At 40.7% G+C, this 24,735-nt stretch overlaps 1 protein-coding gene across 5 annotated transcripts in view; it reads right to left on the minus strand.

The window, feature by feature from the left end:
- The window catches only part of HIVEP1 (HIVEP zinc finger 1), a 156,396-nt gene that overhangs the window by 38,033 nt on the left and 93,628 nt on the right, over positions 1-24,735 (minus strand). For all 5 annotated transcript variants that reach the window (XM_078001357.1, XM_015135569.3, XM_028847839.2 and 2 more), the window contains exon 4: positions 1,271-7,251. In XM_078001357.1, coding sequence (XP_077857483.1) covers positions 1,271-7,251 — 5,981 coding nt within the window. The remainder of the gene's footprint in view (positions 1-1,270; positions 7,252-24,735) is intronic.

Below are 24,735 nucleotides of genomic sequence, written 5' to 3' on the forward strand. Positions count from 1 at the left end.
TTGAGAGGCCGAGGTGGGTGAATCACCTGAGGTCAGGAGTTCGAGACCAGCCTGGCCAACATGGCGAAACGTGTCTCTACCAAAAATATAAAAAGTTAGCAAGGCATGGTGGTGGGCCCCTGTAATCCCAGCTACTCGGGAGGCTGAGACAGGATGATTACTTGAACCATGGAGGTGGAGTATGCAGCGAGCCAAGATCGCACCATTGCACTCCAGCCTGGGCGACAGAGTGAGATTCTGTCTTTAAAAAAAAAAAAAAAAAAAAAAAAAATTATTCTTTTTGCCTGAAAAAATGCCTATCTTTTTTTAAAAAAATTTTGAACACTTAGCTAAAGTATCACCACCTTTGGAGTATCTTTGCTGAATTCTTATCTCTTCCACCTACTAGCAATGTTAGAAACTTCCTTCTTTAGAATTGTTCACACTTCTATGGTAATACTCATACTGCAATATTTTCCTACTGACAGATCTGTAAATGTTTATTAACCTGTACTGCATGCTTATGAATCTGCTGAGGCCAAATACTTTTGAATATCTAGAGTCCAACGTGATATCCTTACCTATTATTCTAATCACGTAAATGACTTTCCCCCATTTTATAAAGCTGATAATTCTAATGAGACTGATTCCACAAATTACCCCAAATTATAGTTTCATGACCTTAAATTACTTTATAAATCTTGACCAAATCAACTTATCAAGTTGATTTGAATTATTTTGTGAAACTTCTCTCTCGTGCTAATGGCTCTCACAGCAACAATGGAAGAGAGTTGGAATGGGCATGGCAGGGGCATGTAGTTAATAAGCTCAAGACAAGTCTAAATGGCTTTCTGCTTATATTTCAGGATGAAATGCAGCTATCTTTGATTATCTACACCTGTTTCCCTGCATTAGCAGGAACAAAGCATAACCATGATTTCCTTTCACTTAACAAGAAACACAAAACCTTAATATAAGTAACACATTAAAGTAAAACCATGATCATCTGTACTACTAAATAAAGACTTACATAGTTAGCTGAGAAAAAAAAAGTGCTCAGGGTAAATTATTTCTAAAATCTTTCAAGACAGAATCACAGAAAGACTCCTGGTAACTTTTATCGATGTAACTCCTGGGGTAAATATATCACCCTGTCTTTCAAATAAAACACTTAAAGCATAATTTGCCACTCAAAATTAAAATATTTCCAGTTAAAATATTTAAAGGTATCAAGACACATTAAAACAAATTTGCACAAACCATATCTGAAGATAAATTATATTTCAAGTACCTTGCTTAAGTTGCTTTTCCACTTGCTTGAATAGACCAATAAATCTGACTTGGAGTGGGTAGTTATTGCTTGACAATATAGTGATTTTCCAGTGTTCTGTTTTGAATTAAGGAGAGAAAGTGCAACTTTTGTGGGCAAACCAAGTGGATTTGGATTACTGGAGCTTACTGTCCAATCAGTATAGGCTGAAGTTTTCTGGTCCTTCTGAGGTAAATGCAACGACTTCTGCCTTAAGAGATAACACCATGTAAAGTTGGTTGTGGTTTTCAGGCTAGGGAAAGCCAGCTGCTGGGTGTCCCTGATGCTAAACAATGAAAGAGAAGTGACTGGCCGTTGACTTTGCTCTTGGATGTTTACTTTGTCACCTTGATTTTTAATCCCTGGAGACTTCCTTTCTTGGTTATTGTCTGTACCTTTCAAAGGAGAAATATGAGTATTTTCTGAAGGGACAGGTGAATTTCGAACTGTAAGAGTTAATGATGTGGATGACTTGATGTTTTCAAATTCCTGCAATTCACTTATAGGTTCTATAACGACAAATTCAGAGCATCCTGTTGACGAATTATCAGCTGGCAAAACATTTGTCAAATTAACAGCCTCACTACTAATTTCAGGTTGAGAAAAAACATCCTTTTCCAACATCACACCGTCCAGGGGCTCTGTAGTACAAACCTGCCTCACTAAAACAGGCTTCTTCTGTTTACTAGCTTCATTAGCTCTCGGACTCAAAGGCTCTAAAGGGCTCACGTCTGTTGCACAAACAGCTCCATTTTCATCTTTGGCCCGCTTCTGGTGCTTTTCCATGGCGATGTCTAAACTATTTGCTGGGGAAAGCATCCTTTTACTCGAAGCTGAAGATTCTTGTTGAGGTGAAAGTCGACCAACAGATATTTTCTGAGTTATGGGCAAGGATTCTGATACAGAAGAATTTTGGCCCATCTCTGAAAAAACATTTTCACAAACAAATTCCTTCTCTGGGTTTGGCAAAGCATTCTGATGACCTTTTTGCAATGTTGGCACAGAATTTTGTTCTTCACTGACTGGCACTACACTGTGATTAGTCTGGCAAATTGGCTGACTGGGCAGATCTTGGGTCACTAGTATTTGCGGCAGGGATGTGAGCGTAGCAAAACAGTACGCAGGAACATTACTCTGCAGGCGTACGGGCAGCATGAATGACGATGGCACCTTCTGCACCTGACTTCCAAGCGGCCTGAGCTCTGGTGGTGGCAGAGGATGCGAATTAGACATGCTATCAATCAATTTGGTTGGTAACGCTGCTGATGTCACACAACGATCTGGTCCAACTGGATCTGAAATAACTTGATTTGGCAAAGAATGCACAGGATTAGAAGAGCAAGACGGGCCTGAAGTGAAAACCTGACAATGCAATTGGTATTTGGGAGCAAAGCAATCCTCACTTTTAGAAGGCCCAGATAAAACAGAATTTTTATCTGGTTTGCCACCCTGTGTAGACACTTGCAGAGATAGCTGTGTGCTCTGGTGGCTAGGGGGTGCGTGGATTTGATTTAACAAATTGATGTCACAGAGCTGCTGAACAGGAAAGATGCTGGTAGAGCTGGAGTTTGACATTTCTGCCTGTAGATCCTTAACCTGAGTCTGACAGTGCAAAGTATTTGCAGAAAACTCAGCTAAAGATGTACTAGTGAGCTGAGGCCCCTGATATGGCACTGTGTTCACACTGGGAAGAGCAATATTTTGGAAAGATGTTGGGTTTACAGGAGACAGATGACTATCTGGGGCTATGTTTAAAGATATCTGCCGTACCAGTGGGCCTCTCCTTCTTTCTAAGAGAGGCACGTGCCCAGTCACTCCCCCTCGAGAAGGTGAAGATGGAGGCTGCAATTCAATAAGTGGTGTTGTCTGGGGTGGGGTGATGCTTCCACAATCAAATGATTTGCTTCTGAGATCAGACACCTCCATTGATGTTTGCGTGCAATTAATCTGTTCTGATGCAGCACGCCTCATTTCCCGGTGACTTCCAGGAACATTCAGCATGTTCAAGCCAGCTGGAATCATAAGAAACTCGGCTTTATTTAGAAAATCGATTTTGGGGGAAGCCTCTGTTTTAGAAATGTCCTCTATGTCTAAAGAGGCTGAGAAACTTGAAGTGTGAGATAAACTGCTCTCCCTACTTAGACTCCTGGAGAGAGTGGAATCAAAGCTCGATTCTGTTGAGGAATGTTCTATCTCAGCCAGACGGAGCCTTTTCTTTTTGGGTGGCAGCTTCTCTGTTGGCAATTTTGACAAGGTTTCACTACGCTGGGGCCAACTGAACTTCTCTGACTTTTCTTGATCGTGGCATTGAGCTTCCAGGTCCCGATCTGGTTCTTCTGTGACCAAAATCTCTGGAACTTGGATGTTGTGCTGCCGGACAAGTCTTGAGGGCTGTCCTAACACATGTCGTTCATTTGGACTCTTTCTGGAGCTTTCCTGAAGTTCTCCTTTGAGAGCGTCTGATAGTGCAAGCTGGTGAGGATGAGACCCGTCCCGAGAAGGGTGACCTTCCTCTTGGGAGATTCCTATCACTTTCAGAGACCCAGGCTTCCCTGTTCGATTCAGCTCCTGGAAGGAAACTGGGGAGGCTCTTTCAAAGGGCTCAGACTTGTCAAATGAGCTGGGCCTGCTCAGGGAGTTGGTGTGCTGGATGACGGAGATTCCAGTCCCGTGTCTCTGCAGTTCTATCTTGTCCTGGGCTGCTGAACTTATCTGTTGCTCCATGATGGTCGACAGCTTGGGATCCATGGTCTGTTCAGGGCCCCTGGCAACAAGGTGAATTTGGGAGTTTTGCAACTGTATATTTTTATGCTGCTGGTCACTTCTTATGGTAACATTATGTTTAGGCAAACTGGGATTAGAGCCCAGAGCATTCTGAAACTGAAGGCCTTCGGAACTTTTTGGAGAAGTTCCACTTTCATTTTGCTGAAGTTCATCATCATCCCCAACACTTTTCATCTTCCTTCTTTTTCTTATCTGGGGCGTCTGTTCCCAGACGCCAGAGGACCCAGCAACTCTGTAGTGTAGAATCTGCGGCTGCGGACCGCCGGGCACAGGGCTGTGCTCAGGTTCTCTCATGGCTACCTTTGTTTTTGGTCCGTGTAACTCAGAACAGTAAAATTTCTTATGATTTTCAAAATTTTCCAGTTTCCTATACCTGTTTCTACAAGTTTCACACTCAAACATTGTCCCTCGCCCTTGATGAGACTTCTTTTTTTCTATATGTGGGCCTTGTGCCAATGCCTTGCTCCGTGCTGACATGGCTTCAGCAGCAGCATGGCATCCTTGGTGGCTCTCATCCGGGGACTGTCCAGTACCAAGAACATGACTTTCATTTGCTGAAGAATCTTCTATGGCTGCTTGTCTCACAAGTGTACGGGGATGTCCACTCTGGGGCACAGGAGTGTTAGGTCCTGATACAAAGACATCGTCATAGAAAGCGCCAATTTTGTCATCAAATGACTGACTTCCTCTTAGTGGATGAGGAGGAGGTATTATATTTGCAGGTACTGCTGAATAACCTGTGGTCGGCATGGAATTACTTCTTGTGATAGGTAAACAGTCAAGTGAAGGTACAGACAGAAGAAACACTTGCTTTGATTTTTCAGTAGGGGTGAAAGGGGACTTCGGTATATCAGAGCTTGAACTTGTTCTCCGTCCCACTGGTTTTAAATCAAACTGGAAAGAATCTTTAAATATGTATGATTTGGGGGAATCAATGCTTCCTCGTCTTGACAGTGAGGTTCTCCGCGGCTTCACGCTATCCAGTTGCTTGTCATCTACCAAAGCTTCGTTGTCTGAGATAAGCTTCGATATCCGCTCCTCAAGTGTTTTTGTGGCCAAAGGTGGGCGCATCTGACCTGGTAAAAGCAATGCCTTTTCCCCTGTGGGCAAAGCAGAGGGTGTTGACGTGGTGACAAGAGCTGCAGAGGGTCCGTTACTCCTTACAGACTCTTGTTCTGTGCTGGGTAATGTTCTGGCAAAGGGTGTTGGTGGACTCACTGTTTGATCGGCACTTTCAGAACGTGAAAAGTAACCAGAATCTGTACTTCCTAAACTTCGAGGACTCAGGAGCTTTCCTTGCTGCTCTTGGGAATAATCAGTAGCCTGCTGCCTTTGTAGCTGGGCGTGTATCGTTCCTATATGAGAGTCTTGCTTTCCTTCCAGTGGATTCATGTCACCTTTCTGGTGGGACTTCTCATTAGTCTCCAACCTGGAGACTCCACCCTGGGACACGTTGGCTGAAAGTGGCTGTACGTTTATCACCTGAAGGTCCTTCTGCTTTTGTGCACTAGGAAGTTCAGGCTTGGGATCCACGGCCTTTGGACTGTCAGTTCTTAAGGGGGACACGGTGACATGGTGGACCACAACTTTTGGTAACTCTGTCACAGCTTGTGATTCTGCAGATTTGTCCTGTAGCAAAAAGTCACCTACCACATTTTCTGGATTGCTTGGAGTGAAGCTTGATTTTAGTAAAGTTTCAGCATTTGACATCCTCTTTATTATGTGCACAGGCTGCAGCTCCATGGCACCCAGGTCATGCTGTCTCTCATCAGTGGTGCCTTCCTCCTCGCTCTCCCCACTGTCTTCTACGTCTGAATGAATACTAAGTGCTTTGGGGGACTCGTGGGACAAGAACAAGCCACCAGCATCTGGCTGCAAGACAAGACCCAGTTTGATAGTATGTGCGTGGGATTTCTTGTGCTTATACAGATTACTTTTAGTCTTAAATGAAAATCCACAAGTCACACAGGGATAGGGTCGCTCTCCAGTGTGGGAGCGGATATGCTTTAAAAGCACACTAGGCTTTGCACATGCTCTATTGCAATACTCACAAATATATTTTCCTTGTTTTTTTGGCTTCTGATCTTTCAGAAGAAGATTGCACATTTGCTCTACGCTTTGATTAACAACAGAGGCAACGTGAGTTGAATTATAGATTGGCGTGGGGGGCGACTGTGTAGAATTAGCTGGACTTATTGACAAAGGTGAAGCAGAATCCATTTGCTGGTTTTGAGGAGTAACCTGAGATCTACTGGAAGGTGAAGTTAGGCCTACAGATGATGTCACTGCTATATTATAAACCTGTTCAAGTTTGGCATTCTCTTGATTTTGCAGATTTGTCAGTGATCCTGTGAAACCTGAACACCCTGGAAGCTGTTGATTATGTTGGTTGGATTTGGGAACAAAGTGTTCATGTTGATGATACAAATGAGAAGCTGACTGCACTGCCCCTTGCTCATTCTTCTGAGCAGCAGACACATGGACTGTGTATGAGGTACAAGAAGACTGTGATTCAGCAACCAATTCTTGTGAAGTCTGATTTGGGGCATCCATTGAACTGTTTTTTAATTTGGAAGGGGAACGTGCAGTTTTATTTGGCCTCAGTTTTTCTGTCTTAATTGCACAAGATGAGCCCTTTTGTGACAAGGTGCTCAGTTCTGGCTCCATTGCTTTCAGTAAGACATCGAATGCGGTGTTTGTATAGGAGGGGGACGTAGTGCCACAATGAGAAGAGATGCATTCGCTATTGTCAGTCCTGGTTTTACTTGACAAGGAACTTGAGTCACATTGTTCATCGAGGACACCGAATTTGGCAGGGTCAGTGCCTTCGGATCTCCATCTGCGCAGTTCAGATGGATGCTGCAGAAACAAGGGCTTCTTTGGGGAGACAGATACTTCGGATTTTGAGGCTTCGGCAGTTATTCCAGGTGTTTCTCCGTTTTGTTTGGTAAACTGCTTCCCATTTTTTACAGGAATATAATTCTGTTTCTTGTGAGACTCCGAAGCACTATGAAGAATGGCGAAAGATGACTCTTCTGTATTTTGTTTATGTTTTGCCTGAAGAGGATTTCTCAGTGGGGATTTTGGTATTTTTTTCAGGTGATTCTCAGTTACGACCTTTTTGCGTTTCACACCTTTAAGGGATTCCGAAGTTCCTTTAACACCAGCCTCTAAGATTTCTGTTAAAAAAACAACAACAAACAATTGGTAACATTGTACATACACCAACTATACTTTTTTGAAAATTAAGATTATTATCATAAGGACATTATGACAAGTGAAGAAAGTAGTTTAAGGAAAGTCTATTTTTTAAATAAAACTGCATTTCTGCATTCCAGAAATTGAACAATGTTGCCAATCAAAATCTACTGAAACACTCATGCAAAGACCTAAGTGTGCATTTCTAGAATGCTTATGTTCCTTTCTTGAGAAATCAACATCCTGGAACCAGAGCTTTCAAAACTCAATTATCTTTCCCCTTTTCACTCTCACGCTTAAACAGTGCTCCACAGGGTTAAAGAAACTGATAACTAACAAGAAGTTTTGAGCTTGTCTTACAGCACTGCAGATAAGGAAAACAGCTTGTTAGAATTCCCTCTGCTTGTAACAAAACTGGTTGACTGGTTGAAGCCGGTTGGAACTAGTATGGTTGATGATCGGGATCTGCACAGAATAGACTTCTTGACAGATGAGGGACTTCCTGACATCACAGCCAGTATTTTCACCACAGGTTTCACACCAACTCCCTCCGAATTTGCAAAGGCAACCCATGAAGAAGCACAACTGTGCCTGCTCAAGGGACTTTCCAAACTTCCCCTCCCTTTCCAACAATCATTAACCAACCCCGAAACCCCTCCTCCAGCATCTCTTCCTTTTAGATACTGCTTTGAGCTGGTAAGGGAAGACAGAATTGAGCCCATCTCCTGCATGGCTGCCTTGCCATTAACCTTTCTCTCTATAAAAATCCAGTGATTCGGTGTTTGGTTTTTCATTGTGTGCAGGCAAATGGACCTAGACTGGCTTGGTAACAATACCTGAGGACTCTGTCTACACAACAGTCTGAGAAGGCTGGCCAAAAAGAAGAAAATTCGGCCGGGTGCGGTGGCTCATGCCGGTAATCCCAGCACTTTGGGAGGCCGAGACAGGTGGATCACGAGGTCAGGAGATCCAGACCATCCTGGCTAACTTAGTGAAACCCCGTCTCTACTAAAAACACAAAAACAAAATTAGCTGGGCGTGGTGGTGTGCACCTGTAGTCCCAGCTACTCGGGAGGCTGAGGCGGGAGAATGGCATGAACCCAGAAGGCGGAGCTTGCAGTGAGCCTAGAAAGTGCCACTGCACTCCAGCCTGGGTGACAGAGTGAGACTCCATCTCAAAAAACAAAAAAACAAAACAAAACAAAAAAAACAGAAGAAAAATCAACCCTTTAATGCTGAGTATTTGACGGTCTTATCTCATTAAGGATCTTTTAAAACAAACTTTTCAGCAAATTTCTAAGTATGCAAAACTGATCTTTTCATTAGAAAAAGGGCTGCTAATATAATTTCTAGAGCAGACCATAGTCAGGACAGCCACGAAGTATTGCTGATATAGCAATTGTATCAATGAACAGAAAATTATGAAACTAAAATAATTCACTTATTTTTGGTTTCTTACCAACAAAATTTAAAAGTCATAAGGTTGTAACAGGCCTTGGTTTAAAAAAATCACCATTGTAACTCAACAAAATATTCAATGGCTATGTGTCTTTGTCATTAGCAAAGGTAAGGCAGGTAGGCGGGTAGGGAGATAGGCAGAAAGAAGGTAAAACTTATTGCAAGAGAAATGAAATCACCTTCATTTCTAGCTGTGTTGGAAATAAATCATTATTTAAGTGACAATGCCCACAATCTATCAACTACTGTATTTTTGAGCAACAATTACTTGCCATGATTTAGTTTGGTTTCCATTTGTTGGATTGTTGGGCATATGAATAAAAATTATTCAACCGTGTATTACTCTATTTGTAGAAAGCCAACTACTTAATTCTCCACTATTTTCAAATAGCTGTTGCAATGTACATATTTGAAATTCATGTTAGACCAAAATGTCTATACTGTAATAACTACTTATTGAGGATAAAATTTACATTAGAAATATTCTAGTCATATTCTGACCTCAGTTTATATGCTCTCATATCATAGTTTAATGGAAAAAAAAGCATACTATTCCATTAAAGATATATTTACCCTCCATAATAAAAAAAACAAAAGGGAGGTCTCATAACTAAAATATTTGAGCTAAAGAATAATAGAAAAAAGTATCAGTATTATTCACTTTTACAAAATGTTTTAACAAATCTTTTTTTATTCTCCAATTCACTCACTCATGAAATAGCATTTTCCTACTGGTTTTCCCTTATTGAGATGAATGTAAGAAAGTCAGTGATATACTTTCTGACTCTCATTAACTCTATCAGGCAAGTTGGCAAAGTGAAAAATGATGCTCATCAACCTGGGGTGAGTAGTCTCTCTCTACCCACTTCCAAAAGCTAGATGTGGCTGTCATAAAGGTGAAAGCCAGTAGGCTATTAAAGTAAATACACAAACAGAGATGAGACACCCCTTGGATGAGAAGCTGGCAAAGCTGAAACACCATGGACTTAAAAATAATCTACCCATGTCAGACCCCATTCAGGACCTATTCAACCGGAGTCCTGGCCAAGGTAGGTATGCCTGTTTTGCTCTGTTTCACAAACATTTTAAGAGAAACTTTTATTTTTAGATAGAGTTATGTTATTTAAAATTAAACAATGTCTTATACTTCAAAGAAAAATGCAAAAATTCAACCCAGAAATACTATATGTGATTTAAAGAACAACAACAAAAAATTTAACCTTGCACTTAAAAGAAAATGACATTGAAGTTAAGATAAAGGAACTGCTAAACCTAAGATCCGTATTTCTTTATAAGAGAAACTATTTCCTAAAAATCTACTGAGTGTTAAGAATTGGAAAAACAGGTATGTTAAACGGAACTTTTGAACTACATGTTTTGATTTTAGATATAGACAGACTTCTCTCTGATTTGTCAAAGCTTGTAACACTTACATTCTACCTGTATCATTGTTTACACTTAGTTCTCTATTTATTCTTAACACTTGAGTGGTGCTATCACCTTCAACACTTTGCATACTCCTTTGCTTTCTGGCAATTTGGTTTACACCTCAGAAACTTTTCTTCTATGATATCTTCATATATGTTTTCTGGTCAACTTTTTTTTGGAATAAGGTTCTTTTCTTTAGGGACATCAATTATGTTTTTTCTGGATCACCCTAACGATAATTTAAATTGCCTTCCTCTCTTCGGGATTTTACCTTTTGTTTTTTCTACAATTTTCTAAAGCTTTTCTCTTATGTCGATAACTGAATTGTCACACCATTAAGTTCTTTACTGTTTCGTATTTATTCATTAGTTTTCGACCCACAGTATTTTGTTCTCATTTTGTTCCCTTAGTTCTATATTTCCCATTTCATCTCATTTTATTGTCTCATATTAAGTTTGAGCTCTTGCTTAAACACATTTATGATCTTTAGATCTGCACTTAAAAACACTTCTGTTTCTGGAGTACTATTTCCTTTAAGGCAGAATTCGACCTGTCTTGCACATTCTCAAGGCTCTTCTACTGCCTGAGATTATGGGGAATGGTGATCTCACTCAGCACTCAGCTGAGAACATAGTCCTGACAGTCTTTTTTGAGTTGTGTTCATTCTTCTGGATTTTGTTGGATCTTCTTTCTTTAACAGGTTCACTGTCCTTGTTCAAGGGATAAAGCCCACTCTACCACTGGTGCTTGGGAGGGGAGGAGGTAGTGAGATGACCCTGGACCTTGGATCAGTCTAAATTCAAGGACTTTTTTGTGATTGTAAGGAGGGGAGAGGCTAGTGGAGGGGCTGAGAGAGATGCAAACAGAGGGACGATAGCAGGCGTATGTAAGAAGAATACTGCACTATCATTTTAGAGGTGGAAGTGAAAGCAAGGTGCCTGCCTTCCCACAGGTTTTCACTCTCCACCCCTTGATTCTCAAGATCTGGGGTTGAATGGCTCAGAGTGGGCAGCTAAGCCGTCAGGCTAGGAATTATAGACAAATATCTTCCCTTGAGAGCCAAGGCCCTAGAGTAGAAGGCAGCAGACCCTTGGGTTTTTAAAGAATGAAACACCTGGAATAGTTTTTTAAACTTACCCTCATCTTGATTAGTTTTAAATCTATCTATTAGGCCGGGCACGGTGGCTCAAGCCTGTAATCCCAGCACTTTGGGAGGCCAAGACGGGCGGATCGCGAGGTCAGGAGATCGAGACCATCCTGGCTAACACGGTGAAATTCCGTCTCTACTAAAAAACACAAAAAATTAGCCGGGCGAGGTGGCGGGCGCCTGTAGTCCCAGCTACTCAGGAGGCTGAGGCAGGAGAACGGCGTAAACCCGGGAGGCGGAGCTTGCAGTGAGCTGAGATCGCACCACTGCACTCCAGCCTGGGCGACAGAGCGAGACTCCGTCTCAAAAAAAAAAAAAAAGCAAAACAAAACAAAACAATCTATCTATTAAAGAGTGACTGGAGTTATTTTCTCTTGTCCTCTTATCTGTAGAAAAAAGCGCAATCATCAAACCTTGTGGCTAGATCTACAACATAGTTAAGAGGATGCACAGACCATAGTGCTTCAAAGCAGAAATAAAACTGGTCTGAGAGGAGGAGACAGCTGTTCACCATCAGCACTTGTGCTTTTCTGTCATTTGAAAGGCGATTTGTTGTTAAGGTGAACTAAATATAAAATACATTAGAGGAAACAAAGAGAAAGACCAAGCAGTGGAAGGCAGCCCAAGGACTCACATGGAGCCTACGTAATGTGATCACTCCCCACCAACCCCACCAACCAGTGCCCCTGCCGACCCTCTGCCTCAGGGGAAGGACACTGCTTTCTATTCACCATCCTGATTCCAGAAATGCTGTCATTTTGTATGTTTGTTTGTTCTTACCAAGTTTGGACATACTTGGTGCACACCAGCATTGAAACACAACCCTCTCTCCTTACACAGGGAGGACTTACAGTCAGATTGGGAAGGGAGGAGAAAGATTCAAAATACGAGTCAGCCAGCCACTGAAAACTGTATTCTCCACTTGTCAGGGTGTGACTGGTAATGACTGAAAATCAGGCAGAAACTCTGAGATATCAACACATCAAAAATCCAAACATGACTTCATTTAACAGATACAAAGCACACTCAGGAGAGGGACCAAAATCAGCAGCACTGTCCCTGCCAGACCACTGACCTGGGCTTTGAAAGAAAAGCCAGCGCTCTCCATCAGTTAGGTAGTCAAGAACAGCTTAGAAAGACCACAAGGGCCACTTCATTTAAAAAAAGTGGAATAGTTGGGGAAGTATAAGTTAAGATTCCCGGGTTCTGTGTGAAGTCACTGACACTTTATTTTCCGAGGCACAAATCTATTTATTAGGGCTTCTATGTTTCTTTGAAGAAGAGCACCAAGGAGTTTGAAATATCACTGTCAGCTGTTTTTCAGGATTACTTCCAGAGAATAACAGATTAAAAGCAAACAGATTCAAAGGCTCAAGAGTGCGTCTTAGTTGCCAATAAGGTGTGACAAAGAATCTTCTTATGGTAAGTAGTAGGGATGATAAACCACAACTCAGAGCGTGTTTAAAATCCTGTCTTGATTGAAGGTGAACCTCCAAATAAATCTCTTTTCAGATTTACTCACAGACATGTCAGTGTGGAAAACTTCAGATCCCTTTCAGGCGTTAGGAACACGAGTAGTACCTGTTTTCTAACAATTGAGATCATGCTCGGTCAAAAGGTCAAGAGGTCAGACAGGAAGACCATTCAGAAGGCTTTTTTCAGTAGTTTGTGCAAGAGTTAAAATGTTACCCTGAACTCAGGCAGTGACAGTGGGCCTCTTAACTGATTCAAAACAAGAAAGCCTGAGAAAGGTTTGCCAAAGATTCTGCTGAGGTTTCTCCTCTGAGCACTGAGCTAGCTTGGAAGAGAAAAAAATCCATTCACTTTCCATTCCACTGAATCTCAAACTCAACATACATGCACAGAATTGTAAACTGTAGCTGGAAATTCAGGACAAGATATTTTCAATAGGAAAATGGTTCGGCTAATTATGGCACAGCCACTTAACATAACATTATACATCCATTTAAAATAATTACAAAGATTACATAGCAATATGAAAATTATGATACATTAAGTATACGTGCACATTCTCTTTTTTTCCCACCAGAGAGAGGTCTGGGCTAGAGGCACAGATCTGGGAATACGCAGTGAGAGCTGTTTTTCTAAAAGGACATAAATGAGAAGCCAAAGAGAATATTCTGTGGAGACAGGAGGTCTGACATGAGAAGGATGGGTAATCCCTACACTTAGGGGTGAGCTAGAAACAAAAAGAAACAAGGGGAAATCAGAAAGATGGGACAAAACATGTCACAGCAAAACGGCCAGGAAGTGAGGGTTTAGAAACTTTTAAAAAGGAAGATGTGGCCAATAGTATTGAATATCACATTCAGATACACAGATGAAAATTAACAAGAGGTCCCTGGGCTTGGTGGTCACTGGGATTAGGAAGACATCATTATCTCTGAAAGCAGTGTCAGCGCGGGTCTGGAGGTACAAACCCTATCATACACTAGTAAGGGGTGAGGGAGGGCATGAGGACGCACAGGGCCTGCAAATAAAGGCGCTCTTCTGGGGATGTGGCTGTAAAGGAAAAGAAAAAGACAAGACGTCAGAGTCAGGGGAAAGGAGGGTAAGGGAAGGCTTCTTTAGGATATGGGAGGGTTGAGTGAGATTATAAACAGGTAGTGAAAGTTGGCAGAGAGAACCAGACTAAAGACACAAGACAGAAAATGTAATTAAATAAAACACATTTAAAAATTAATTAACAAATTAAACAAATAATGTGTGATAAACAGGTATACTCAAGAAGCTACCACATAGATGTGGGAACAATTGATGAAGATGGAGGTGAGGAAATGCCTAGGAGAAGTTTTGTGGCAGCAGCACATCTGACTGGAGCCTACAGTGACAGGCGGAGAGGGACAAGAACTTTCCAGTTAGGGAACGGCATGAACAAGGTGAGCAGGAAAATGCGTAAGACTCACCTAAGAGCAGGAAGCCAACCTTATTGTTCACCTATTAGTAGAGTGGGAGATAGGATGGAAAAGGTATTCTGGAACCTGGTTACTCTGGGCCTTGAACACAAAGCAGAAGAGACTGGAATTCACTTAGCAAGCAAAAGGAAGCTACATTCAGATCATCAATGTACATCAAGCTACATTCAGGTTCTTCCCATTCCTCATGGAATGTAATTCAAGCATCATAACGTGGCCAAAAGACTGCAGGCTCACCTGACTCGCAACTCTCCAACCTCCCTCTCCACCATCTCCCCTGACTCACTCTGCTTCAGCCTGCGGTACACTTTCTCCTCCTCGAAGTGGCCCATCTCGTTGCCGCCCCTGGGATTTGTACTTGCCATCTCCTCAGCATGAAAAGCCCTCCCTACACCCAACTCTTAAGATGACAGGGTCGTTTTCAACCTTCAACTCACCGCACCAGTGTTACCTCTGGGCTGTTCCTCCACTCTACCTAAAGTCGGTGTCCCTGTCCTGCCCACCCCGCCGTTCCTCAATTCTTTCCTCTTTACAGTCATAATCTAGAATGCCCTGTTTGCCTGTTTACATGTGTTCTTCTGCCTTTAAATCAGGATGGGCTGAGAGAGTCCACACCCACTTATAGGCTCTCTAACATGGGCCTGCACCAGGTGCTCACATGAGGGGCAGGACATGAGGCCAGAGAAGTGCCCCGAGCGTGCAGGCAGAGTGAACAGGCATGAAGCCAACCCTCCCTGAGCGCTTCCACCCTCTGAAGAAAGCCCTGGGCTTTAAGCTGATAGGGAAAGGGCAGCAGATGTCACCAAGGGGACAGACAGAAACACCGTGCAGCTGGGGGAAGAACAGAGAAGGACACCCTCTACCCCCAGGGGAGGCAGGAAATTGTCCTGAGACCAAAATCCCACACCAATAAAATTTCAGTCCCTTACCATGGGGGAGGGGCTAGAAACACAGGGACCGCCAAGACTGAGGCTGGACCAGAAGATGGAGCGACCCTCCCCTCCCCATCCAGAAGCCTAGCCCTGCGGGGGAAGCAGCAGCAGCCCATGGCTGGCGGGGGCGGTGAGGAGGTGGGCAGGGACTCCCCCAGCCCACGGCGCAGGAGGCGGCAAGCTGAGCAGGGGCACTGGCACTGAGAAAAGCCCCCAGCGTCCCAGTTCCCGCCATAAGCACAAGGAACCGGCAGGCCATCGCCGGAAGAATTAAAAGCTGAAGTGCTACACTGAACATCCAAGCCCAGTTCAACCCTGGATGGGCAGGCTCAGCTGCCCTTCTGATGACCTGACAGAACAGTGCCCACTGCCAGCCACCAGAAGCTACCCACTTCAGTAGTGAGAAAGAAAAGACACTTTTTCTCTGAGGAATGCAAGTCCTCTTTAATTAGCAGGCCCAGAGGAGGACTGAGATGTTGTAGTGTGCGACAGCAGCCCTGTCTTACTCTCCCCCTTGAGCTAAATAACTACCTTCTGAAGCCACCTGCTACGTGGGCTCTACACTAACCAAAGCCAAGTGCCATAAAATGCCACACGCCAGACACCCTAACTCATACCCTATAGTTCAAAACTGCACAGCCAATCACTAACCAATGTTCTCTGTAAACCAATGATAATTCCTGTCAAACAACTTTCTATCAGTCCACCCCTTTTCCCCTCGTCCCATTTTGCCTTATAAAATCTGCTTGTAACAACGGCCAGATAGCGCACTCTGCAAGGCAACTTCAAAGTGTGTCCCGGGCGGCTGTCTTCAACCTTGGCTCAAATAAACTCACTATATTAATTTTGCCTCAATTTCTTTCTTTAGGTCAATAGTTCCTACTGTTAGTAACAAAAATTAAAGTTAATACACACATACAGACACACACACACACACACACACACACACACACACACACACACACACACGAGGCACATGCTTTCATTGTCAAAGCAATCACCTCAGCCAGACTCTGAGATGACCCAGGCGTTGGAAGTCTCAGAGAGAGACTTTAAAATGACTGTGTTTAATATGCTAAAGGATCCAGATGAAAAGGTGGATAACATGCATTCACAAATGGGAATTTAGGCAGAGAGAGGGTCAAATAAAATGCTAGAAATAAAAATCAGTGCAAGAGAGATAAAGAAAGCCTGTGACAGACTTATTAGAAGACTTGAGAAAACTAAGCGATCTGTAGGAAACTTACAGATAGCACAATACGAATTATCCAGTCAGAAACACAAAGAGGAAAAAAGCAGAGGAAAGAAAAAAAGAGTTAAGAAAAGGAAAGTGAGGGGAAGGAAGCAGAGGGAAGGGAGAAAGGTAAGGAAAAAAAAAGAAAGAGAAAAGAAAGAATGAATGAAAACAGACAAATGCATTTGGGAGCCACAGGACAGTATCAAATAGTGTGACATATAATTGGCACTGCAGAAGAAAAAGGAAGAATAAACATGGTAGTAGAAATACATGAAAAAAATAAAGGTTAAGAATTTTCCCCAAATAATGAAAACAACAAACCATACATCCAAAAAGCCTAAAGTACTCATCTAGGATGATTAAGAATACGGATACGAAAGAATAAGCATGAAGAAATAAATATTCAGAAAAAGAAGAAAAGGGAGAAAAAGAATTTAGACATTATGTTCAAACTGCTGAAAACCAAAGATAAAGAGAAAATCCTGAAAGCAGCCAGAGGGTAGAAAAACATTACACACAGAGAATAAAAGATAAAAATTAAAGCAGACTTCTCAACAGAAAGCATGGAGTGATATTTTTACACTACTGAAAGAAAAAAAAAACTGTGCAACCCAGAATTTCATATTGAGAAATAATTTAGCTTTCAAAAATGAAGGCCATAGAAAGTTTTTTTTTCAGAAAAACAAAAGCCGAGAGAATTCATTGTCTTCAGACCCGTACTGAAATGTTAAAACTTAAAAGCGGATCTATACATACAAATGAAGAGCTCTGAAAATGATAATAATAAATTTTTAAAAAGAACTTTAAGAATTTTATCACTTCAAAATTTCACCAGTTTAAAAGACGATACAGTGTAAAGTTGAATTATCCAAGATGGCAGCACGGCAGGTGAAATAATGGCCCTGTAAAATGGCCACACCCCAACCTCTGGAACCTGTACATGTTTCTATATGTGGCAAAGGCGATGCTGCAAATGTGATAAGGTTGTGTATTTTGAGATGGGGAGATTATCCTCGGTTACTGCAGGATTCTTTCGAATTTAATTACACAATCCCATAACAATGGAGACTCTCTTCTGGCTGAATTCAGAGGTACTGAACAACCGAAGAGGCAGGAGAGAGACAGGAAATGAGACCAGACCTGCCACTGCTGGCTTTCAAGACGGAGAAAGAGAGCTCCTATCCAAAGAACATGGTGGCCTCTGAAAGCTGGGAATGGCCTTCAGCTGACAGCTCACAAGAACATGATGACTACAGCTACAGGACTAAATTCTGCCAGTCACCTGAATAAGCAGGAAAACAGACTTTCCCCTGGAGCCTCCAGAAGACAGACCTGCTGACGTCGTCATTACAGCCAGGTAAGACCTGTGTCAGGCTTCTGACCTACAGAACCACAACACAGTAAGTACTGTGTCAACTGCTAAGTTTGTAGCAATTTGTTACACAGCAACAGAAAATGAATACAGGTATAACCTTGCTTTGTTGAGCTTCACGGATACTGTGCTTTTTACATGAAGGGTTTGTGGCAACTCTGCATGGAGCAAGTCTATCTTGGCACCATTTCTCCAAACACATGCACTCACTTCTTGTGTCTGACACGTTTTTTTGTCATTCTTGCAATATTTCAAACTTTTGCATTATTATTATATCTGTCATGGTGACCTTTGATCAGTGATCTTTGTGTTTACTGCTGTAATTGTTTTGGGGCTGCATTAATTGTGCCCATGTAACACAGTGAACTTAATAAACGTTGTGTGTATGTTCTCACTGCTCCATCAACTGGCCATTCCCCAGTCTCTCTGCCTCTCCTTGGACCCGCCTATTACCCAAGACACAACAATGTTAAAATGATGCCTACAAGTTAATAAGCCTACAAGGGCCTCTAAGTGTTCAAGTGAAAGGAAGAGTTGCATGTCTCTAGCTTTAAGCCAAAAGCTAGAAATGATTAAGCTTACTGAAGAAGGCATGTTGAAAGCTGAGACAGGCTGAAGGATAGGATGCTTGTACCAGTAAGCCAAGTTGTGAATGCAAAGGAAAAGTTATTGAAGGAAATTAAAAGTGCAACTCCAGTGAACACCTGAACGATAAGAAAGCACAACAGTCTTACTGCTGATATGAAGAAAATTTTAGTGGTTTGGACAGAAGATGAAACCAGCCACAACATCCCTTAAGCCAAAGCCTAATCCAGAGAAAGGCCCTAACTCTCTCCAATGCTATGAAGGCTGAAACAAGTGAGGAAGCTGCAGAAGGAAGGCTGACAGCTAGCAGAGCTGGCAGAGGTTGGCTCAAGAGATGTAAAGAAAGAAGCCATCTCCATGACATAAAAGGGTAAGGTGAAGCAGCAGGTGCTAATGTAGAAGCTGCAGCAAGTTATCTAGAAGATTTCGCAGAGATAACGGAGAAAGGTGGCTACAGAAAACAACAGATTTTCTATGTAGATAAACCAGCCTTCTATTGGAAGAAGATGCCATCCAGGGCTTTCATAGCTGGAGAGGAGAAGTCAATGCCTGGCTTCAAAGCTTCAAAGGACAGGATGACTCTCTTCTTAAGGGTTAATACAGTTGGTGGCTTTAAGTTGAAGCAAACGCTCAACAACTATTCTGAAAATCCTTAAGACCCTTAAGAATCATGCAAAATCTACTCTGCCTGTGCTGTAAAGATGGAACAATAAAGCCTGGATGATAGCACATCTGTTTATAGTATGGTTTACTGAATATTTTAAGTCCAACATTGAGAGTCACTACTCAGAAAAAAAAAAGATTTATTTTAAAATATCACTGCTCAATGACAATAAATCTTGTCATCCAAGAGCTCTGATGGAGATGTACAAGAAGACAAATGTTGTTTTCATGCCTGGTAATACAACAATGTCCATTTTTCAGCCCATGGATCAAGGAGTAATTTTTACTTTCAAGCCTTACTATTTAAGAAATTCATTTCATAAGGTGATAGTTGTCATAGACAGTGATTCCTCTGATGGAGCCGGGCAAAGTAAATTGAAAGCCTTCTTGAAAGGATTCACCATTCTAAATGCCATTAAAGCATTCATGATTGATGAGAGGAGGTCAAAATAGCAACATTAACAGCAGTTTGGAAGAAGCAGATTCCAGTCCTCGAGGATGACTCTGAGGGATTCAAGACTTCAATGGAGGAAGTCCCCACAGATGTGGTGGAAACAGTAAGACAACCATTATTGAAGTGGAGCTTGAAGATGTGACTTAATTGCTGCAATCTCATGATAAGGCTTGAATGGATAAGGAGATGCTTCTATGGATGAGCAAAGAAAGTGGTTTCTTGAGATGAAATCCATTTCTGGTGAAGATGCCGTAAATGCTGCTGAAATGACAACAAAGGATTTAGAGTACTACATAAACTCAACTGATAAAGCCGTGGCAGAGTTTGAGAGGGCTGACTCCAATTTTGAAAGAAGTTTCACTCTGGGTGAAATGCTATCAAACACCACTGTATGCTACAGAGAAATCTTTCATGAAAGTAAAAGTCAGTGTGGCAAACTTCATTGCTTTATTTTAAGAAATGGCAACAGCCACCCAACCCTTAGGCACCACTACCCTGATCAGTAAGCAGCAATCTGCATCGAGGCAACACCTCTACCAGCAAAAAGATTACGACTGGATAAAGACTCAGATGATCATTCACATTTTGGGCAATATTTTTTAAATTAAGGTATTCACGTTGTTTTATTAGTCATAATGCTATGAAAGGCAATGCTCATCTGCACACTTACAAAGACTACAGTATAGTGTAAACATAACTTTGATATGCACTGGGAAAAAAAAAATCGTGTATCCTGCTTTATTGCAGTATTTGCTTTACTGCAGTAGTCGAGAACTAAATCCATGGCATCTCCAAGGTATACATGTTCAAGGAGCCACTAGGTACAGTGCCTATTGGCTACTGAAATTTTAAAACAAAGTATGCAGTTCAAAAAAGTTAAGAGGACATAGAAAGTATGTTCCCTGAACACAATAAAATTAAACTAGAAACAAATAGCAGAAAGACACCTGAAAAACCTCCAAATATTTAGAAAGTTATCAATACAATTCTGAACAGCCCAGGGGTCAAACAGAAAGTCACAAGAGAAATTAGAAAAATCAAAATAAAACTAGTAAACTAAGAAAATATGATAAAGAATATCTCTCATGCCAATGATATGCAATAATCGAAACCAGATCCTAGGAAAATCTCCTCCTGCGGTCTGGGATAATAAGAGGATGCCTGCAATAGCCACTTATTTTTAGTGACTTCTGCAGACTGTTCAGCTAACACAACGAAAGAATAAAAATAAATGAAATATAAATGATGGTAAGAAAGAAAACAGCATTATTTCCTGATAATAAAATGGTCTCCTAGAGAACCCATAAGAAATCACCGAAAATCTATTATACCCAACAAAAGAGTTCAGTACAGGAACACACAAATATCAGTCTTTTTCCTTACGCCATAAATGATTAGTTAGAAAATACAATGGAAAATATTCTTTTATTAATATTAAAATGTTAAAATGCCATGAAATAATTTTGCACAGAAAATTTTGAAGTTTTTAGTATGAGTTTTTGTTTAAAAGTGACTTACATAATAACGAAACACACCATCCCCCTGGAAAAAAAAATCATATTTTGAATACGTCAATTTGCAAATATCCAAGTTTTATAAAATTTCAAACAATAAAAAATTTTACTCTTTTAAGAAATGTAACATGCTCCCATCTTCATTTGAGAAAATAATCATTCTAAATTGAACAATAAAATTCTGAAAGAAAATATGTAAAGACAACTTCATGGAAAAGATATTAAATGATTAAGACAATATTTTCTCAAAATCAGACCAATGGTTAAACCAAAAACCCATAGAAAGGCCCTATCATATATATACATATATGTATACATACTTAGTCAATGAAAAAGGTGCCATATTTCAAAATTTTTGGGAAAAGAGATTCAAGTCTCATACACTGGATGATAAAGTAGAAGCAGATCTTAAGCAAACACCATGTACCAAAATAAGTTCAATAACTCAATGTAAGAAATAAAATCACAAAAAGAACAAGAAAAACAGGGATAAATATTTAGCTCACCTTGGGCTGGTATTACACTTTCTAAGCAAAAAAGCAAGCAAAGCAATTTGAATACATAAAAACTAAGGAGTGTGTTTGAGAGTGTCTGTGTGTGTGTGTGTGTGTGATTTTCATTTTAAAAAGCAAGTGAGAAACTGAGAAAGTATCTGCAACGTGTAAGGCAAGGGTTAATATGATAATGTATAAACAACTTTTATAAGGGACTTATAGTAATTAAGAATCAAGTAATTAAGTAATTCAGATGATCCTCCTCTCAGGACAACAGATTACCTAGTCAAAATATAAACATGATCAGCTTGAAGGCAATTAAGCAACAAAAAGATAATGAAAAGTTACTGAGCCAAGTTCCAGGAGAGGATAAAAGTCCAAACAGGGCAGATCAGTATTTGGGGCTCATTTTGATTAGGGAGGGTTTGTCTATTCAAAAGAGCAGCTAAAAGGCTGGGCAGTTCTGACAATCTAAAGGAGCTAAAGGTACAAATGACAGAATCCAGGGCATGCCACGCATGGAGTCCACATTAAAACCTGCCTGTTTTCAGCTGAGAACCTAAAGGGCTTCATTCTAGGAATAAGGGAGAATTGCATAAAGATCAAGCTTCACGTAAACTGCAACTCACTTTCAATGGCCCCCAAAATCTCATACTCCAAAACTCAATTAAGATGAATCTTAGATTGTTAGTTCTCCTAGAAGCCTGGCAGAAGAAAACTGAAATCTTTGAAGGAAGATACTGTTAACTTAGGTTTAAAACATTTCTATAATTTTAAAAATAAAATGTCCATCATCTACTCAAAGATAACGAGGCATCTGAGAAAATAATTCAACATGAAAGAACCAACATTATGAACAGATTTCCAGGGGTCCAATATATTGGAATGAATACACAAAGACTTTAAAATAAATGTGCTTACTTAAGGACAAGAATACTGAAAATTTCAGAAAACTGGAAGTATAAAGAGACATAGCAGATTTGAACAGCCAAATATAAATTATAGAATTGAAAAAAGTACCATAATAGAACTAAGATAGATTTAAGTTTGGATTAGAACAACTGAAAAAGACAGTTGCTGGGTGCAGTGGCTCACAGAGGTTGCCACTCTCAGCTACTCAGGAGGTTGAGGCAGGAAGATTGCTTGAGGCCAGAAGTTCAAGACCAGGCTGAACAATATAGCAAGACTTTGTCTCTAAAAAAATAAAGAAAACAAACAAACAAAAAACCCCAGAAATATAATCTGGGTGCAGTGGTGCATGCCTGTAGTTTCAGTTACCTGGGAGGCTGAGGCAAGAGGACTGGCTTGAGCCCAGGTGTTTGAGGCTATAGTGAGCTATTATCAGCCTGAATGACTGAGCAAGACCCTGTCTCAGGGTGGGTGGGGGGAAGGAAAGAAAAGGAGAGAGAGAGAGAGAGAGAACAAGTCAGATGAAAACAACACAGAATAAAGTATCAGGAGACCAAAGGATACAACATCCAGAAAGTAACAAAACAAAGAAGGTGGAAAGATAAACAATAGGGCAGAGGCAATAAGTAAGGAGATAAAGTCTAAAAATTGTTAAAAATGAATGAAATGCATGAATCTACAGATTCAAGAGCACTCTAAACCACACGCAAGATAAATATAGAGAAATCATACCTGCATACATCACTTTAAAACTGTAAAAGTCAAAGACAAGTCCCAAAATCTTAAAAATAATTTTAAAAATTACTGGTAATTTTTAAAAGCCAGATTACCTTCAAAGCAGCAATAGACTGACACCTCTACACCAACAATGTACTCAAGAAAATAAAATGCCACGCTAGACTTCTATGCTTCCAAACCCAGCAAGAATATTTTCCAAGAATGAAAGTGAAATACACCTTTTCTAGTAAATGACACTTGAAAGAATCTGTCACAACAAACTTGCACAAATGGAAAGCTAAAAGAAACTCTTTAAAATTATGAGAATATTGTATTCTATTTTAATTTTAGACAACTTGAATAACACATAAAATTTAACTTAAATTGTAAATAAAATTGGCCCAAGAAAGCAAAAACTTGAACAGGTCTCTGAGGAAGAAAGTAAGAATACACTATTAAGGACCTACACGATACTTTCTCCTTCCCTCAAAAACACTCAAAACTTTCAAGTAACATATATTAAATGTTCCAGAATATTAAATATAACAACAGCTGCCTAATACAGTTAAGTCCAGATAGATTAAAAAAAAAAAATAGTAAGTCTCCATGTGTGACACAGTCATTCATGCAGCTGTCTAAACTAGAAACTATCCTGGACTTTCGCAGCGAGTTCCCACTTTTGCTCACTTTTTCTCCAAATCATCACTGTTCACGCATGTCCTCTGTTGAACTCTGAAGACAGGGAAGCCAGGGTCTAGGTTCTGGCTCTGCCGCTTTAGCTATGTGACCTTGGGTAAGTTCTATTATTGAGCCTTCATTATCTGCAAAACACAGATACTGGCACCTCACGGGGTTGTGAGAATTATTTGAGATAATGCATGCAGACAGATTGGCATTGTGCCCAGAACTTCCATTTTAGTTCATCATTATTTTTTCTGTTGATATGATTATTATTATCATTATTACATCATCAACACCATCGCTGGGTGCAATTGCAATACTAGGACAAAATGGCTACACCACTTTTTCAGCATGTATATTTCTATCATACTAAAGCGCCAGGATTAACACTGGTATTTTAGCTTCAGTGAAACCAAACGTTTAATACCCTTCTGATAAAAAAACTCATAAACATACATTTTATTTGATGTTTTACAATAACTTTCTTTAAAAAGCTATTATTCTAATTATTAAAATACAAAATATTTAAAGTATACTGAACACTATTAAAATAAAATGAACATAAAAAACCACATTAATCATTTTATAAGTATGTCCTTAAGAACTGACAACATAAAAACACTGAGTCACAAGCATATTTCTGTACTAAAAGTTTCAGCTCTTTTTTTTTTGAGACAGAGTCTTTTTTTTTTGAGATCACCAGATCTCAGCTCACTGCAAGCTCTGCCTCCTGGGGTTGATGCCATTCTCCTGCCTCAGCCTCCCGAGCAGCTGGGACTACAGGCGCCCGCCATCTCGCCCGGCTAGTTTTTTTTTTTTTTTTTTTTTTTTTGTATTTTTTAGTAGAGACGGGGTTTCACCGTGTTAGCCAGGATGGTCTTGATCTCCTGACCTCGTGATCCGCCCGTCTCGGCCTCCCAAAGTGCTGGGATTACAGG

Source organism: Macaca mulatta, chromosome 4, assembly GCF_049350105.2.
Source record: "Macaca mulatta isolate MMU2019108-1 chromosome 4, T2T-MMU8v2.0, whole genome shotgun sequence".
Taxonomy (NCBI): Eukaryota; Metazoa; Chordata; class Mammalia; order Primates; family Cercopithecidae; genus Macaca; species Macaca mulatta.